At 42.2% G+C, this 17395-nt stretch overlaps 1 protein-coding gene across 2 annotated transcripts in view; it reads left to right on the forward strand.

Moving 5' to 3' along the window:
• CNGA3 (cyclic nucleotide gated channel subunit alpha 3) overlaps positions 1-15185 on the forward strand; it is a 30377-nt gene extending 15192 nt beyond the window's left edge. Inside the window, exons 5-9 of one of the 2 annotated variants that reach the window (XM_030962337.1) lie at positions 1037-1090; positions 4759-4890; positions 6981-7088; positions 7973-8079; positions 11280-15185. In XM_030962337.1, the coding sequence (XP_030818197.1) occupies positions 1037-1090; positions 4759-4890; positions 6981-7088; positions 7973-8079; positions 11280-12688 (1810 nt within the window). In that variant the 3' untranslated portion in view covers positions 12689-15185. The remainder of the gene's footprint in view (positions 1-1036; positions 1091-4758; positions 4891-6980; positions 7089-7972; positions 8080-11279) is intronic. The other variant, XM_030962327.1, reaches the window with a different exon arrangement.
• The last annotated feature ends 2210 nt before the right edge of the window (positions 15186-17395 follow it).

A 17395-nucleotide genomic window follows, 5' to 3' on the forward strand; every position in this document is an offset into this window, starting at 1 on the left:
TTGTTATGGAAGGCAGGTTTAGTCTTAATTTTAGTCTTAATTTTTTTCCAGTAAAACAAAAGAGAAACCTTTATATGTTTACAGTTCTTTGACTTGATGAATTGTTATTACTCTATAAACGTTATGATACGGTGTTTTAAATTTAACTCCAGGTAAAATGGGAAAATGAAATCTCAAGACAAAAGCTGTCTTTCTGTTTGGCGTTAGGCTTTGAAGCAGAGACTCCTATATTTTTTTGCATAATTAGAGTGGTAGGTAAGCAAGTACTTAGTTTCAAAAATCTCAGCAAACAATTCAGATTAAAGCAAAAACCTTTGAATATCTGTGCATTACACAGGTTACTTTGATTTGTTGTAGTCCAGCACAGCCTTATTATCTTCACTTGATCTGCTTCTTAGAAATTCATCTCGAGCATATTTTATTGAATTAGCCAGACTGTTGCCTGATTTCTCAGGTGTCTGGATCAGTAGCAACTGCAGATGGGAAGTAATTAGAGAGAACAACATTGAGCATAGGCCAACAAACCTCTGCATAAGGCTATTCGAAATTAATTTGAGGGCACCCATCCTTGCCTTCTCACTTTTATGCTGGTGGACAGGAACTCTCAGTTGTTGGATCATGAAGGCTTAATTCTGCAGTAGTGGGTAGGTATGGTCATTACTTACCCACAAGCCTTGACACTGCATCTGTGAAGAGGACTTGAAAGGATTGAAGAAAGCTTAAAATAGTAGCCCAATGAGTACAGGGCTAAAAGTAGTGAGGTGCATCTTGCCATGCGCTAATACGCCTAAGAACAGGCTTCAGACATCAGATGTGGTCACAAATGTGTATGCCAGGCACATGACAGAAAGGAACTGGTGCCTTGAAGCAGTTATGCAAAGGGGCTTATCACAACAGTCAAAATTGACCTTGCTAATCTTATCAGTGCCTATGTGAGAAGCTCGTGAGTCCGTCTGTCGTGTCGGCAAACACGTGCATGAAGCACCAGCAGCCTTTACTGACACTCTGTAATGTGTTTTATTTAACTTGCTTGCAGTCACTGGCCCTTGGCCAGGTTCAATGTCAACTTCAGCAACAACACTAATGAAGAGTAAGTACTGTTAACTCCAAAGACCTTTCTACTACCAGCACCTTCTCTTTTTCCCTATCCAGCCTAGTAACATTTGTAGTATAAACTCCTTAGTTCTTGCTAAGCCTTTCCTAAGAGTTTTATTATAGAGAAAGGTCTAGTTTTCTTAGTATGAAAAGCATCCTTTGTGCTCCCTGTGAACTTCTTTTTGTCTGAAGTTACCCCTTCCTCTTGAGGAGTGAATTTGACTAAGCATTTAGTCCCTACCTTCTATAGTTCACCTGGCTGATTTTACTGCATTACCAATTGATGCATTCATTTTTCAGTTTTTAAATGAGATTCATGTGTAAATTTTCTAATAGTGGTTTTCCTCTTTTAACACACTGATCCCTTTTTTGCAAATCAAGTGTCCCAAAAATTTCAGGTTGTCAAATGAGAAGTGGATACTGATGAAGGCACCAAAACCCATTTATATGTCCATCTTTTAAAAATGTGTGTTTCAGTTCAGCAGGTACTGTTGTCTTAGAGAGAGTGACAGGCACCATAATAAGGCTGGTATTACCACAGAGTGTCTGACAGAAGCTGTCCTTTTGAGTTTATTTCATATAACTGACAAGCACCAAAGAGAAATTTATTAAAAAATGTGAAGAGCTCCTGTAATTTAAAATCACCCAACATCAATGTTTGTTGCTTGTCTTAGACCACAGCAATCTGAAGACATATCTGCTCTTTAGTATCCAGTAGATCTGTTCTCATGCATAATGATAGTAGGTTTTTTCATTGCTTTCCAGATGAAACCAAAAAATTTAAAAGTAATCAGTACCTCTTTTGATTGTGTCAGAAATACTTCTAGAAAACTCTTGGTTTTTTTTTCTCCAAATAATTCTATCCAAATAGACAAGTTTAAACTGTACATTTTAAATGATGCTGCAAAACCTTTGTGCACATAGCTGAACAAGAGATCTTCTTGCTCCTGAAGCAACTTTTTGGTTTGGTTTGCGTAACTTTTATTCAAAAGGAAAATCTGTGTGCAGTGAGCAGTGACAGACATATGCAGGGTTTTATTTATACTGATATAAAAGAAGTGCTATAAGCTTGGAGCCAAGCCTGCTAGATGGAGCCCAAAGGACTGGTTAGGACAGAAATACTTCTGCCTTACTCTGTTTCTGACAGTGACTCAGGTACCTTGGGCAAAACTTTCATCCTTTCACTGTTTCATTATTTTTAAATGAAGACAAGACCTGTCTGTCTACCTGCCTGACAGTCTGAAACATACTTGATTTGCAAAGTACTTGACAGATGAGAAAGGCAAATATTTGAGTAATTCAAAGACTATGACAGTGTTTTTATAAGGGCTGATGAAGTAGATTTCTAGGTGTAAAGCTGCACACAGCTTAAAAACAGCATGCATTCTGCTGTGTTGGGGTCAAAGAGGACAGACACAAACTGTTTTATTAGTTACTGGATTCCAGTTTACTCAGTGTTACTGGTAAAGAAGAAGAAATGTGGACTTTTCATTACGTTGAAGACCTAAGTGTCCCCTGTCTTGGGGAACTGTACATGATGCTTTCAAGTCTTTGATTAGGGCCAACCTTTTCCTCTGAGCGACTTCCAATCAGACTGCAAGTAGATGTGAGTATGATAAATTGGGAGTTACCACAACAGAAAAATAAACACAGGCAGCATGAAAGGAAGAAACTTATTTACAAAAGGTACCTGTAGTTAACAGAAGAGTTTGTAGGAGAACTCAGGCCAGGGAAAAATAAGTGTTGACATTAGATGCTCTGTGAAATAAAGTTTTTTCACTTTTTAAAAAATAGAACACAAACATAGGAGGGAGTTGGAATTGTCAAAATACTCCCTCCAAAGTTCACCACCACTGAGACTTTTTGATTGATTCTCGATCTCAGCCTACATTTCCCTGCATAACAAGATCCACAAATGTACAGGCAGCCCTACCTTTTGAAAATTCTTCCATTCTGGTAAAAATGCCAGGCATTGGAAGTATTGAGGAGCTACATTAATGCTAACAACAGCAACTGAGCATTTGCCTTTAGCTTAGACACCATGTGTGGTAATCTGAAGTGAAATCCTGACATGTTTTGTAAACAGGGAGGAGTTTTAGGGGCAGATTGGAAAATGAAGAGGTAAAGTTCTGGACAGTCAGTCCAGAGAAATAAATTCTTGAGGAGCAGTTCCCACTGCTGTGTAGGAATCAGCTTTGGTAAATGAAAAACTCTTTCTTTGATTTGAGATGCAGGTTGCAAGTCGAAATAGAAGATCTGTCAAGCCAAAGGTTCTTTTCTCCTCCAGTTCTGCTTTTTACTGTGTAATTTTGAAGGTGTCAGTGGTGTTTGTCAGCTTAGTAGGTATTTCCCTGGACATGGCAGTGTGGGATCGTGGCATTTTTAGCAAATGAGTCTTGGCTTTTCCAAAGTACACTGTGGTGGTGCATCACTGTGGAAATGTCTAATTGTAAGGACTGGAACAGGTGCTCATTGCTGATTGGTGAAAGCTGCTACTACCTTAAAATTGGTAGCTGTCATCTCTTTTGGAGCACTTCTTTCTCCCTGTATCAAGCACTTTCCTAGATGTGACTGCCATTCACAGCACAGACCTTTCTGTCTGAGCAATATGAGCAGGTGTGCATGGAGAGCACAAGCCATGTAAGCAGTTACATCCTGTAAGCACTGTTACATACTCTGTCCTTGCTCTAGGGTGTTGCTGTCGTTAAACTCATTTGTCCTTTCTTGACACCAGTGCAAAGGGAGACTCAGGCCCAGTCTTGGCAGTTCAGTGGAGAAAACAGAGCTCCCATGGGAGCAGGAATCCATGGCTTTCATTCACACCAGACTTTATGTGTGGGGAGTTTTGTTATCCACATACACTGTGGTGTGAGGAGCACTCTTAGGCGTTTCTGTCTGAGGAGGACATTTTCTGCTTCAAGGACTAGAAATGTTCAAATAAAAAAGGAGATCTGGGATGATGGATTTTCTGCTTGTGCAAGTGAGCACAAATCTTCACAACACATTACATGATTCATGACCAAGGCATGTAGCAAATCTAGCTTTAAGATTTGTCAGAATCTTGTGAAAGATATTAACTTCCAATGGGTTTGAAAAGTATTTGTGGGCCTGTCTGCCTAAGTTAACATATTTCAGGACTCTTATGTTCAGACAAACCTAAGAATGGGACAATTCACATCCAGAAGCAATTAATTAATTAATTTTTTTCTGGTTTTAAAGAACCATGAGAGGAGATTCATCCTGATTTTTTATAATTACTACGAAAACTTCAGACAGTCATGATGAGGTTTTAGCTGTGCAACGCATGCTGACAGTTTGTTAAGCCATTTCACATTCTATCATCATTTGATAGGCTTCTTTTTAAGTGCCTGGGTTCTTAAGAGACAATCAAACTGAAAGCATTTACTTAAAATCAGCCTGGTACACTGATGTCTGAAAAGGTCAAGGAGGTGTGGGTGACTAATGCAGAGAATCAGCCAGCTGGTTACCTGATGTGATGGTGTGGTGGTGTCAGGGTGAGAGGTCTCAGCCTGAGAACCCCTTTTTCCACTTTTCCTCCTTGTCCTATTCTGTCTGGAGTTTAGAGTAGTTCCCAAACCTCCACCCTCTCCCTTAACTGCTGAGTATTGGTAATACTGCTAAGCCTTGCATTATGTTGTACAGCAAAAAGGAAGAAAAGAAAGAGGTTAAAGAGGAGAAAAAAGAGGAAAAGAAAGAGGAGAAAAAAGATGAGAAAAAAGAGGAAAAGAAAGATGACAAAAAAGATGACAAAAAAGATGATAAAAAAAAGGAAGAGTAAGTATAAAGAATGAATGTGTGATTGTAGCATGTCTCTTACATTACAAAACATGGTATAGCATTTCATTATAATGTTAGAGTTGTTCTGTAGACTGCAGATTCTTAGCCTGTCAAATCTTTAATACATTTTCCCTTTTGGGCATGTTTCAGCTGCTCAGCAAAGTTGTATCTTAAAGACCTGTGTTTAGATCTTTTAGAAACAGCTGCCTATGTCAGTAAAAGGGAATTGAGCTACCTATGGTCATTTTGAGCTAAAGATCACTCTTCAATTATGACAACATTTTAGGACAGCAGCCTGCTTTGCAGAGCTGCAGACTTTTCATTGTTCCAGAATTTCCATAATGATTCAGAGCAGATGAACCAAAAGCCTGTTCATCTTACCCTGTAGAAATATCTTACATGAAAAAATTAAAGGTTTGCTAATAAGTTTACTTATTTCACTGACTAGTTATTTAATTACTTAATACAGTGCAGTTCATTGCTAGTAATAACTAAAATTTGCTTCTGTTGGTTAGGGGATGGTGTATTTCTGCAACAAAGTGAGATAATTTGAATGCTTTTGACAGAAATGGATCCTGTTCTTGCTTTGTTCCCCTAAAGATGACCCAAATATACTGCTATTTACTATTACCAGTGATTAAAAGTAACAATGATGCCAGATAAAAAGAGAATGCATTTGAGTGCATTTCGCAGTTAAGGAGTATGTTACAGCAATATATTTTAGGTTTATATGTATGTATATGGTGGCACCTGCTGTGTAGACATGAGGGCATTCCAAATGGAATCTGATTGATCCCAAGATCTTTATTAATCAAAGCTTTTAATTTTTTTTCCAATTACAAAGCCTTTGTTCTAAACACTCTCTTTTGTCTTTAATTACTATGCAGTGAAAGTGTGAGCTTTGCAGTAGCCCAGAGTGTTTTAAGACATTTTCTCAAAGCAAATTAATGTTTTAATGTCTACAAGGTAGTATACTCTGATGTATAATGACCATATTTCATGGTCACATTTCAGTTTTGAGGTGGTGATCAGTTTTCTAGAAGAAATGGTTTAAAATCAGTAGTGAAGATAGTAAGGTAAATACCTTTTATATTAAAGCTGCTTCCTTTACTCACATTGCCTGGGTATTCAGCTGACAGCAATGGCAATGCCAGAAATACACACAGATTTGAAATAAATTATCATTATATTTTAATATATTTGCATTCTTGGAGATTAGGAAAAGTCCCACAAATACATATTCAAGCATCGCCTTGCCACATACTCTGCACACTATTATACAGTTCACAGATCACAGTTCTGCTGTTGAATTAATTTTGCAGCTGTGGACCTCAAATCCACTGATTTCCTCTGATTACAAGCCTAATTGCTCTATATTCCATATCAGCCTTTCTCATGCTGGACGTGGGCACTTCTGAGCATATCCTGTGCCATTAGCCATGCTGTTCTTCAAATCTTTACATTGCAGGCCTGTATGCTTCCTTTAGCATCACTTCCTTGTTGTGAGGCTAAGGAGCCAGGACTGTGAATGTTTGAAATTTGTCTTTGACAAAGAACACGTTTCAGCTCTGGTCACACACACTGTATGTGCATATGCACACAGAGTTTCTTACTTGTACAGACATTTATTTGAATACATACATGTTTTACTTGTTCAATTGCATGCTTATACAGTCATTTCCATAAGAGAATTTGCTGAAAATCAATAATCAGCCTGCAAAAGAAGGCTCTTTCTCTAGCCATGAAATGTAACCTTCTAATCTGAGCGATAATAAGAAACATTTAACAATTATGGGTTTTTTTTCAGTGTGGAGCTTAATACAAAAGGCTGTGGGTTTCTTCCTGGGAGATATGAATGTCTGTGTTTTTCTTTCCACTCTTATTTACTTTTTCCAAAGTGGGGTCAAAAAAAGAAGTAGAGCTTGTCAGATGGGATGCCTGGTATCTCATCTGCACTGCCTGCATGGATCCTTCGTCTTCTCGGGCAGCTGTGAGTTCATGGTGAAATGAGCAGCCTCAAGAAGAGGGAAATCCAGCAGGTTGTTTGCTTACATTTCCAGTGTAAATCTGCATGTTTTACTTTCCAGGCAGAAAAAGGAGGTCTTTGTGATAGATCCTTCAAGCAATCTGTACTACAACTGGCTGACTGTAATTGCAGCACCCGTGTTCTATAACTGGTGTATGCTAGTGTGCAGGTATGGATCAAAGTTAATAACAATTTTACATTTCAGTCATTAGGTTTCCTGTGTAAATCACCCTCTTATTTCCCTGCAGTATCTTTTGAGTGACTTACCTAGAAGGTTTACAGTTCATACCCCCTTAGGGGGATGTATGATATGCCTCCCACAGGGAATAGATTGCCATAGATTTTTTTTTCCTTTTTGTCTAAAAGCAGGTGGATGTAACTTGCAGTGAGTGTCCTCATGAGCGCTGGTGTGGCCTTTGTGTGCCACCTGCCGGCTGAGCTGTGTCCTGGCCACTGCATGCCAGGGCACTGCCCGGGATGAGGGCTTCCCACCACCCAGGAGAGAAAAGAAAGGAGGGATGTGGGCAGTGGTGGGGCCTCTTAAATTCATACAACACATCTTTTGGATGCTTGAAGGGCAGGAAGATATAACTCAAGTATTTCTTTTCCATGGTAGAATGTAGAAATCGGTTTCAGTGAAAGTGATGGAGAGCTGTAGAAATGATTTCCTTACACTGTGTAAGATGGTAGGGAGAGATGAGGGTGGCTTACCACTGAGAAACAAAGCTTTTATTTGGGAATTATCTTTATGGAGATATGTATCCCATGAAATCTAATGCACTTTTCATTGGAGGGATAGGTGTAATCCTCCATAAGTGCACTCATATGGCATTTATGTGTTTGAGTTTTATTCCTGTCCAGAGCACCTTTGAATTCTGAAAGATCCTTGTGTCTGTTTCAACATAGCTCTAGTGTGCAGAGGTCTGGACATGGAGATATGCTGTAATATTTTGGGAACAGAAATGTGCACTAACATGCTGCTAGGGCATGTAATGCTAGTACTCTGCTTATGCAGTTGGCCTAATTATTTTTTTTTAATTTTTGTTCATTTAGAGCCTGCTTTGATGAGCTACAAATGGACCATGTTAAAATGTGGCTGTTCTTGGATTATCTCTCTGATATTATCTATGTTATTGACATGTTTGTAAGGTTCAGAACAGGTGAGTCTTTCTGGGATTTGTTTTCTAATACTGCATGTATTTAAAGGCTGGAAACAAAAATTCCTCTGAGGGGTGTGACCACTGTAATGTCCTGTCAGAGTGCAACAGTGGAGGCTTTTGGAAGATGAAGTGTCTGATCAGCTTGGATTTTCTAAGGCCATACATTCCAACCCTTGCTCTTCACTTGTCTCTAAATTCAGTTCTGTCAGTAATAGGCGTGCCATAGCCACTGTAACAGGCTGGAAGGGACAATAGGGCACACAGGGCAGGAAACCAACTGCACCCCACAAGTGCTGTTTTCTTAACCAAGCTGTGCAGCATCCTGATCAGAAGTGGTTATTGAGTTGGTCAAGTGCAAGACCTGGCACCTGTCCCAGCCTTCAGTCTGTGGTCTTATGCCTGTTCCAGGCAGTGTGGCCCCTCTGCCACCATCTGCCACCCTCTGTACTTCCTGCAGGCTCTGCAAGGTCCTGGCAGGGTTTCCCACTGCCTGGTGATGGTGCAGGGTTAACCCAGGAACCTCTGCTTAGGTCCTGCCTTCCTGGAGGAAGTGTGAGCCCAGAGGATCTGTGAAGGCTGTGCCATGCTATGTGTGAAGTGGTTCTCTTCAGCTTCTTGTCCCTATTTCTGTAATCCAGCAGGCTGAGATTCCATCCTTACAGTGGTATCTGTTTTAAACTGAGCAAGGTCGTAATAGGCCTAAGCAATGGCATACAGTGATCCATGTCACCAAGTTACTGAATGGTCCTTGATGCACTTTGGTGCTTGCACTTTGGTCCATGCCAGAGAGCACCCAGTGTCTGGGGACAGCTAGGAGGACAGCAGAGGTTGGGTGTTGTTCATGGTGGTGTTTTTGGAGGGGCCTGGAAGAACTTACATGTGAATAGAAGGTGTCATGATAGCTGGTCTTGGTCCAGGAAACATCTCCTGTCTCCTTCTCTTCACTGGTACAGACACAGCTTCAAAATGTCCCTTGAAAGGGTCCAAAACAACACGGATCATTTACAAATGAGAGTAATTTTAGATCTTTCATTTTAACATCTTATCCATTTTTATCTATTTATTTATTTAAAGTTGTACTGACAGCTTGATGTTAATTATGGCCTGTGAGAAGTTGTAAACATAATTACGAGATGGGCTAATAATGCTGTCTTGTGGGAAGCACACAACCCATGGCAAGCCAAATTCTTAAACTTAGCAAGTACCTTGTTCAACAGGAAAGTCAGTTTCAGGTACCAGCCAAAACCACAAGAGTGCTGTATTTGGGGCAGGATGGGGAGGGGTGTTCATCTTCTTTATGTAGTTAAAATGTCAACTGTACCAACTAAATTTACCTTCTGCAGTTACATCTGTTAATGTAATGGGAAAGAACAGAGCAGAAATTAGGCATGTCCAGGCAAAGCAAGTTACAAATTTCCATGGGCTGTCCTGGTAATGATTATCTGGCTGTTAAAGCCTAACTGGAATTTGAATTTTCAGGCCTGGCTTGCAACTGCAGAATTGCTGGAGCTGTCTCCCAAATGCTTCAGTGCAGGTGTCTGCTGTAGTTCCAGGCACTCCAAGAAAGAAGTTGCTTCTTTTAGGTAGCAAAATCGTTGTCAGCTCTCTTAACAGTTCCTCCTGGCTCTGCCTTTGCCTTTTCCTGTGAGTCCACAAGGTCCATCTGCCCCGGGGACAGAGGTCCTGGAAGCCTTTGGGGAAGAGTGAGACTTTCTGCTGTCTGAGGGCAGGGTCTGCCTTGGAACTGAGATCTAGGTAGCCCCACAACTACTCTGATCAGCAGCTTCTCCATGGTGCATTTCTGTCTAGCTGCAGGGCCAGTTAGACTGCATTTCACCTGTTTGGTGACTGTGCAGTGTGAAACAGAAAAGATTCATGTCTCAGCAGCTGGTTGTGTTTAGCATACTCTGTGTTCTGATGCTTTCAAAAGATTTTACTGTAAGACTTCAGTTCCATAAGGGAACAAAAAGCCAAGAGATTTTATCTCCTTTCAGGAGGAAGGTGTTTTCAAAGTTATTTTTCATAACTCTGTATCAGTCTGGCCAGCTTTTCTGTTTAGTTGTACAACTAAAGGGCATATTTGACCAGCTTTTTCAGCAGTGTTCTGGAAGGCAGCACATGCATGGCACAGGAACTACCTCCATTAGTAATCGCTGTCAGTTTGCAGATCCAAAGCCGGCTACACACAAATAGATGTGGCATTTACAGATGAACCACACATTCTAAAAATACCATGCTGTGCAGGGCACAAAGAAATGCAGCTTGGTGTTCCTCAGCAGAGGCTTCCCTGAGAAAGCTATAGGTGCCTTGTAGGTTGCTAAGGGGTTAGTAAAATGTGATAATCCAGGATACACCGGGAATGTTTTGGTGTTTTCTCAGTGGACATTTTATCTGGAGTGGTCCAATGGGCTGACAATTAAATATCTCCAATTGTAGCAAATATTTGATATCTATCAATTATATAGGCTGTTCCTTGTGGAACATTTTTAATGCCCTCAGAGGCACAGAAGAGCACTGTGACTGTACTGTCTGCAGTAAATGTCTCTCACTGCAGTTTATATCTGTTTGTAAAGTTTTAAAATCTAATACTTTTCAACGTCTTTGGAATGAAGAAATATTGATGTGTGAAAGTCTGCTTAGTAGCTCTCTCACTAGAAACACAAAGTTCAAACCCAGGAAAATCGCGTCAGTTTCAACATCGGACACAAGAGGAAAAGCATGACTTAGGGAGGGGGGGTAACTGCATTTCTTTATCTCAAGGGTATCTATATTGTTTGGAAAAAGTTTCCAACAATCTGTTATACCTACTTATTCTTGGTATTTATTTAAAAATATTCCACTCCTATTTTATATACACTTGCTTAACTTTAGTTATGACTCATGCCAGTGATTCATGAAAAATTAGACACTTGAATATCCCTCTTTTTTTGCAAAGATACTTAAAAGAAAAAGATGCAGCTGTTGCAGGAAAGAGTGGAAAGCCTCAGGGAGCACTGTGGTGATAATAGAGTCATTGTTCTTAGTCATTATATATCAGCTTTGAAACTTGATTGAAATATTTAAATATGCAATTAAATGACCTCAATATCTCTAGGCATAACAGTACAAATTTTAACATTCTTAGGCCTGAAATGTTAAGTTACTCACTACTGTTGATGGTATTTTTCTTCTAACAAGTAAAATCTTGTTATTCTCTGAAGGCTTCCTTGAACAAGGCTTGCTAGTTCAGGATGAGAAGAAGTTACGAGAACATTATACCAAAACTGTGCAGTTCAAACTGGACGTGCTGTCTCTTGTGCCAACAGACCTGGCATATTTCAAGCTTGGTTTGAACTACCCCGAGCTCCGGTTTAACCGCTTGCTGAGGATCGCTCGGCTCTTTGAGTTTTTTGACCGTACCGAGACCAGGACAAATTATCCAAACATGTTCCGCATTGGCAATCTGGTGTTGTACATTCTTATCATCATCCACTGGAATGCCTGCATATACTTTGCGATATCAAAGGTGATCGGGTTCGGAACCGACACCTGGGTGTATCCCAATGTGTCCGTGCCGGAGTACGCACGCCTGTCCAGGAAGTACATTTACAGTCTGTACTGGTCGACGCTCACACTGACCACCATCGGGGAGACACCACCCCCGGTGAAGGACGAGGAGTATCTCTTCGTGGTCATCGACTTCCTGGTGGGCGTGCTCATCTTTGCCACCATTGTCGGGAACGTCGGCTCCATGATTTCCAACATGAATGCTTCCAGGGCAGAGTTCCAGGCCAAAGTGGATTCCATTAAACAGTACATGCAATTCGGAAAGGTGACTAAGGATTTGGAAGCCAGGGTTATTAAGTGGTTTGATTACCTCTGGACCAACAAGAAAACGGTAGATGAGAAGGAAGTTCTCAAAAATCTGCCTGACAAGTTGAAGGCTGAAATTGCCATCAACGTCCATTTGGACACGCTGAGGAAGGTGCGTATATTCCAGGATTGTGAAGCTGGACTTCTCATTGAGCTGGTGCTGAAACTGAAACCTACGGTCTTCAGTCCTGGTGACTACATTTGCAAAAAGGGAGATATTGGAAGAGAAATGTACATTATTAAAGAGGGAAAATTGGCTGTGGTGGCGGATGATGGCATAACCCAATTTGTAGTCCTAAGCGATGGCAGCTACTTCGGTGAAATCAGCATCCTAAACATCAAAGGTAGCAAATCTGGCAACAGGAGGACAGCCAACATTAGGAGTATTGGTTATTCTGATTTGTTCTGCTTGTCTAAGGATGATTTAATGGAAGCCCTCACAGAATATCCAGAAGCCAAAAAGGCTCTGGAAGAGAAAGGACGTCAAATTCTGATGAAAGACAATTTAATAGATGAGGAGGCAGCAAAAGCGGGAGCTGACCCAAAAGACTTGGAAGAAAAAATAGGACGACTTGAAGTAGCTCTGGATACACTGCAGACTAGGTTTGCAAGGCTCATGGCAGAATACACTGCATCTCAACAAAAGGTGAAACAGAGACTTGCCAGAGTAGAAACCCGAGTGAAAAAATACGGTAGTGGCAGCTTATCAGTTGCAGAAGCAGAGGCTGAAAAACCTGAGGAGGAGAAAAAGCAGTAATGGAGTATTTATATTTCCTCATTTATTGGAGAAGGTTGAAGCACTGAAAGCCATAAATGTATGTAAATATGTGTGTGCATACATAGACATAATTATTTTTATATGAACTCAAGAGAATGGTTTTTAGCATTTTTAACTGAAGCAGTATTTTCTTGTAAATAGAACACTGTCACCTTCTTCTTGGGGGAAGATTTGGTCCAGCACTTGGTACTTTTTTGTACTGAGAGTGGGCTTCTTAAAAGTCATGCTCAGAATGTCTGTTGTGTTTGGTACCTGTAGGTCTTGACACATTGTCTCTTCCTGCGCATCGTGCTTTAAGAAGGCATTGTACTTGAAGTAGAAGAGATTAATTTTTCCTTTTTAAGAGCTTAAAAGATGTTTATAGGGTACCCTGCTCTAACTTGCTACTTTAGTAGCTGATTAAATGCATGGATGGATGTCTGGGTTTCTCAGAATTTTGATTCTTTCGCAGTCTGTGCAAACAGTTGGACGACAGCTAAGCAGTGTCAGGTACCTGGCCATTGCAGTGCACCCTGCACGAGTCTCAAACAGCTGTGTGCTCGATGCTTTAGTGTGATTCTCTCTAATGAGCTGGGCTCTGCACAAAGGACCGTGCTGACAGAGTAGCAGTGCTCATTCATGTCCCTTCTGGCAGGGTCTGTGACAGCCTTTGCTGCTCTGCAACTGCTTCACCAGGGGAGAAAGCGGGGGATGCTTCCTTCTGGTTTTTTTAGCCCAGTTCCATCAGCACTGGTAGAATCCTTGCTTGGAAAGGAGTCCCCTAAAGCTCACTGGTGGAGGGGTAATATGGTTTCACCAAACCTGGGAGGAGAAAAGAGGGCCCTGGTGTGTGCAGCTCCCCTGTGTAGGATGCTGAGTGAGCTCCCTGGCAAGTGGGCAGTCCTGAGGGACTGCCTTAGCTATTGAGAAATCCCATGGGCTGGCAGGGCAGGCTGCCACTGCCTGCCAGGCAGCTTGCTCCCACAACAGGTTTTCTGCAAGGCGGGGATGACAAGCCCTGTGTTGCAAAGTCATTCTGGTCACTTAGGCCTATGTTTTCTTCCTTTTTATTTCTTCTGAGGATGTCTACTCCATCTCCCTGTGCTGTTTACTGCCATGTTTTCTCCAAAGTAGTTGTCACACTACCTTGTTTTTATTAGTTAGGGAGAATGCAGAAGATACTAGCTTTCATTTTTTGCTGTACAGTGTTTTGCTGTCATGCAACTTTCCCAATGTTACTTTCATCCTCCTGTATCTTACCGGCTTTTGGAAGGTATGGAATAGCAGAGGCTGTTCAGCATGTATGGCATGGGATCCTCCAGTGGCCTTAGGTAGTACTTTGGGCAGTGCTGAGACTTTAGTTGTCCTCAGGCCTGAGTTATGACAGCATCTGGGATCAATGGCCTCTTGGAAAATTGGTGAGGAGCCCGCTGAGAAGAGGGTGGTTTAACTGGGTGACAGTGGGATGAAAAGAGACAGTTTTGCTAAACTGAATGCAACAGCTCAGTAAGTCCTCGTCTCCACACAAGCACCTGTTCCCTTCTATTGACACTTCTGAGCCTGGTGAGGGAGACAAATCTGTCAGTGATTAAGGAATGGAGCTTTGCCAGCAACACTGGCAAAGGGACAATTGGGTAGTAATGTCCACACATGGCCCTTGTCTAAACTCCTGTTAGTGTTAGCCTAGAAGCCAGCTATGCTTACAGATCTTCCCTAGATTGGGCTTAACCTCTATTATCAAAATATCCACTGATTGTAATAAGTAGTTTGGAAAGTGATCAGTATCTCTGTGGCCAATGGCACTCAGGAGTATTGGTTCATCAGCTGAATCTTGGCCTTATTTTCTTTAAGGGCTTGAGAGAAATGGGGGAGCTCTGAGAGGCTGGTTTTGGCAGGGGTGTGGTGCCCTTGGTCCCACCCAGGGGCAGACAGGGCTGAGGTGGAGCTGGGCTCACTGCAGGGTGCCCCTGTGAGCACAGACAGTGCTGTCACAGGCTGCTCAACTTCCACCTTGTGACAGAGCTGGGCTGACATTCACTGGTGTGTGACTCAAACCCACTGTATCTGGTAGGGGTTTCATGCATATTGACATGTTCTCCATCATTCTCTGTAAATACCTATCTACCCAACATAGCACAGCTATTCCAGTCCGCTAGGTATATATGAGTAAAACTGTTCAAAGTACTCTTTATACCAAATTTATACCTGTTTAAAAACCCTAAAAACCACAGGACTGTGTCTTTACCTGATGGACCAGAACAGCCTAATCTATCAGTTAAATACATGTTTGCTCTTCCCATTCCGTGCCTCTTGATCTGGTTCTCATACACCAGAAAAAGAGCATTTTGATGCTGTTGGCTTCAGTCACTCTGAAACATACAGCTTCTGGCATGATGAAATCACATCCTTTGGGATCTTTTCATCTCTGTAAGATGTTTTTTCCTCTTCTTTAATGTGGCTACAGCATGTACATTAAAATATTTTGAGTAATGTTCAATCAACTCTGTGTTTTCTCTTACCCATATCCCTCTAGATTTTAGTGTTTCAGACAGACTTTGATCACATCACCATTACATGGCCCAGAAAATTGCTAACTGGAACAGAGACCTGAAGTGACAGAAAGCTGTGTGGGAATGGTGTCTCCCCTCACTGCAGGGCAGCTGGCACACAGCTTTGGTCCTGGGCCCAGTTTTGACGCCATCCCTGTGTTTGCAGGTACCACACAGGCACAAGAGCCTGACCATTATGCCACTGCCCAAGGGGTGTCAGGTCCCATGGGGCAGAGAGCCTGCCAGGCTGCTGCCACCTGTCTCCTGCCTTCCCTTCCCAGCTCCAGGCAGGGTGGCACAGCGGGGACAGTGGCTTGTCTAGCAGAAATAAGTGTGGGCAGCTTTCTGCTACTCACAGGTCACCTACCAAAAATTGCCTGGCACAGACTGGGCTGGGCTGGTTCCTCAACCCTGCCACAAGAGAAAGCAAGGCACAGGGCAGTGCTTACAGAGCATTTAACATAGGCCTGAATCTAGAAATAGGTTTAATGGCCACAGCATTCACTTCACGTGGGCCTAGGCAGGTAGCCATGGGCTGGCACTGCTGCTCCAAACTGCCTGTGCTGAGACACCAGATGGGCAAAGTCTGAGAGGTTTCAACATCTGCTCCACATGCAAAAGGAGAGGAGGGGTGGTGGAGTGGCACACCATGCTCTAGCTGCTGTTGGAGCGAGCTTTTCCAGGGAAAGGGCCTCAAGCTGTGGACCCTGTACCTTGACAGCAAATGATTTCAGCCTTGCTCCTCTCTGAAGTTCTCTCAGGGCTTTCCCCATCCTTTTACCCTCATCCCCTATTATTTTACTTTACAGTTTTTACAGCAGAAAACTGCCCTGGCAAATTCAATGAACTGCACTTCAGAAGCAGCAGTAACAGCAAAACAGCTCATATATTTGTACAGCCAAGGGTTGGGGTTTTCTTTACAGTGCAGTTCTTTCTTCAGAAACAGCCCAGGGAAAGTACAATCGTGCTTTTAAAACTCTTCTCCAAGGCACTGGCTTTAGAGTTTCATTCCTGCCAAATATTTATTAATGTACAATATGAGGGCTCTACTTTACATTAGAAACCAAACTGCTCATTGTCCTTGCCCCCACAAAAGCATTGGTGCTTTCTCTGAGCTGGTCTGTGTGTTGGTGGCTTTGGAAGACACACTTGTGTCTGTATCACTGCTGGCACCAAGGATGAGACATACACAGGCCAAACATGGCCAGGCTGTCCAGAGAGGTGACACAGGCAGGCTAAAGGAGAGCTACTCTTCACCCTCAAGATTTGCAAGATGACAGCATTTGCACTTGGCTTCAAGCTCCCCCAACTCTTCTATTAGTGTTTCCAACCTGGAACAAAGAAAATGAATCAAACCCTTGTCATAATTCAGCATTTGCAAAAACATCTCATGTATCCCTGACAGCAAAACAAGTTATGCACTAAATGGATCTGGCAACTGTATGGGCAGTTAAAGCACATGATTTCAGTTGTGGCAGCTTTCCTGAGGGAAGCCATCAATCTGGGACTCCCCTCTCCTCCCCAACCCCATTCATAGCCCCGAGCATGAGAAGGGTGCCTGAGGGGAAAAAAACCACACAAGCTCTGAGGAACAAGCTCTAAGGTGAAGATGGTCAGGCCTTTTGTTTCTGAAATTCAGATTTTGCAATCATTTCCAGCTCACAAGGGCTGAGGCTTGCTGCTGCCAGCTGCTCTTGCAGCCTAACTGCAGCAAATACAGTTCTGCTGTTCTGTATTGGCAATCCTCCCCCTTCCACGCCCCAGGAGCAAAGGCTTGCACACTTTAAGCAGTTATTTAAGGATGAACACAAACATTAGCTTTACTCCAGAAGCAGCAGCAGTTCTCACAGATTTCCTTCATCAGAAGCTGGGAGATCACCTGGGCCTCCTGCAAGGAGAGTGCAGGTTGCAGTGCCAATGGCTCAGCTTCCATGGGCTGTCTTTCCAAGAGGCTGAGGACACTGGCCAGCTCTAACAGAGACTTCTCTTACTTGTACAGGTAAATCAGGGGTAGAGTACTAAAACCAGAAGTGCAGAAACATGGAAGGAGCATCCATTTACTAATGGATGCTATTCAATTTTTCTTTCCTTAGCATTTGTGGTGCCAGGTACCAGCCTTTCTGTAAGAGAGCAACTGAAGAACACTAACATGGAAAAT

This window comes from Camarhynchus parvulus, chromosome 1 (assembly GCF_901933205.1).
Source record: "Camarhynchus parvulus chromosome 1, STF_HiC, whole genome shotgun sequence".
Lineage (NCBI taxonomy): Eukaryota > Metazoa > Chordata > Aves > Passeriformes > Thraupidae > Camarhynchus > Camarhynchus parvulus.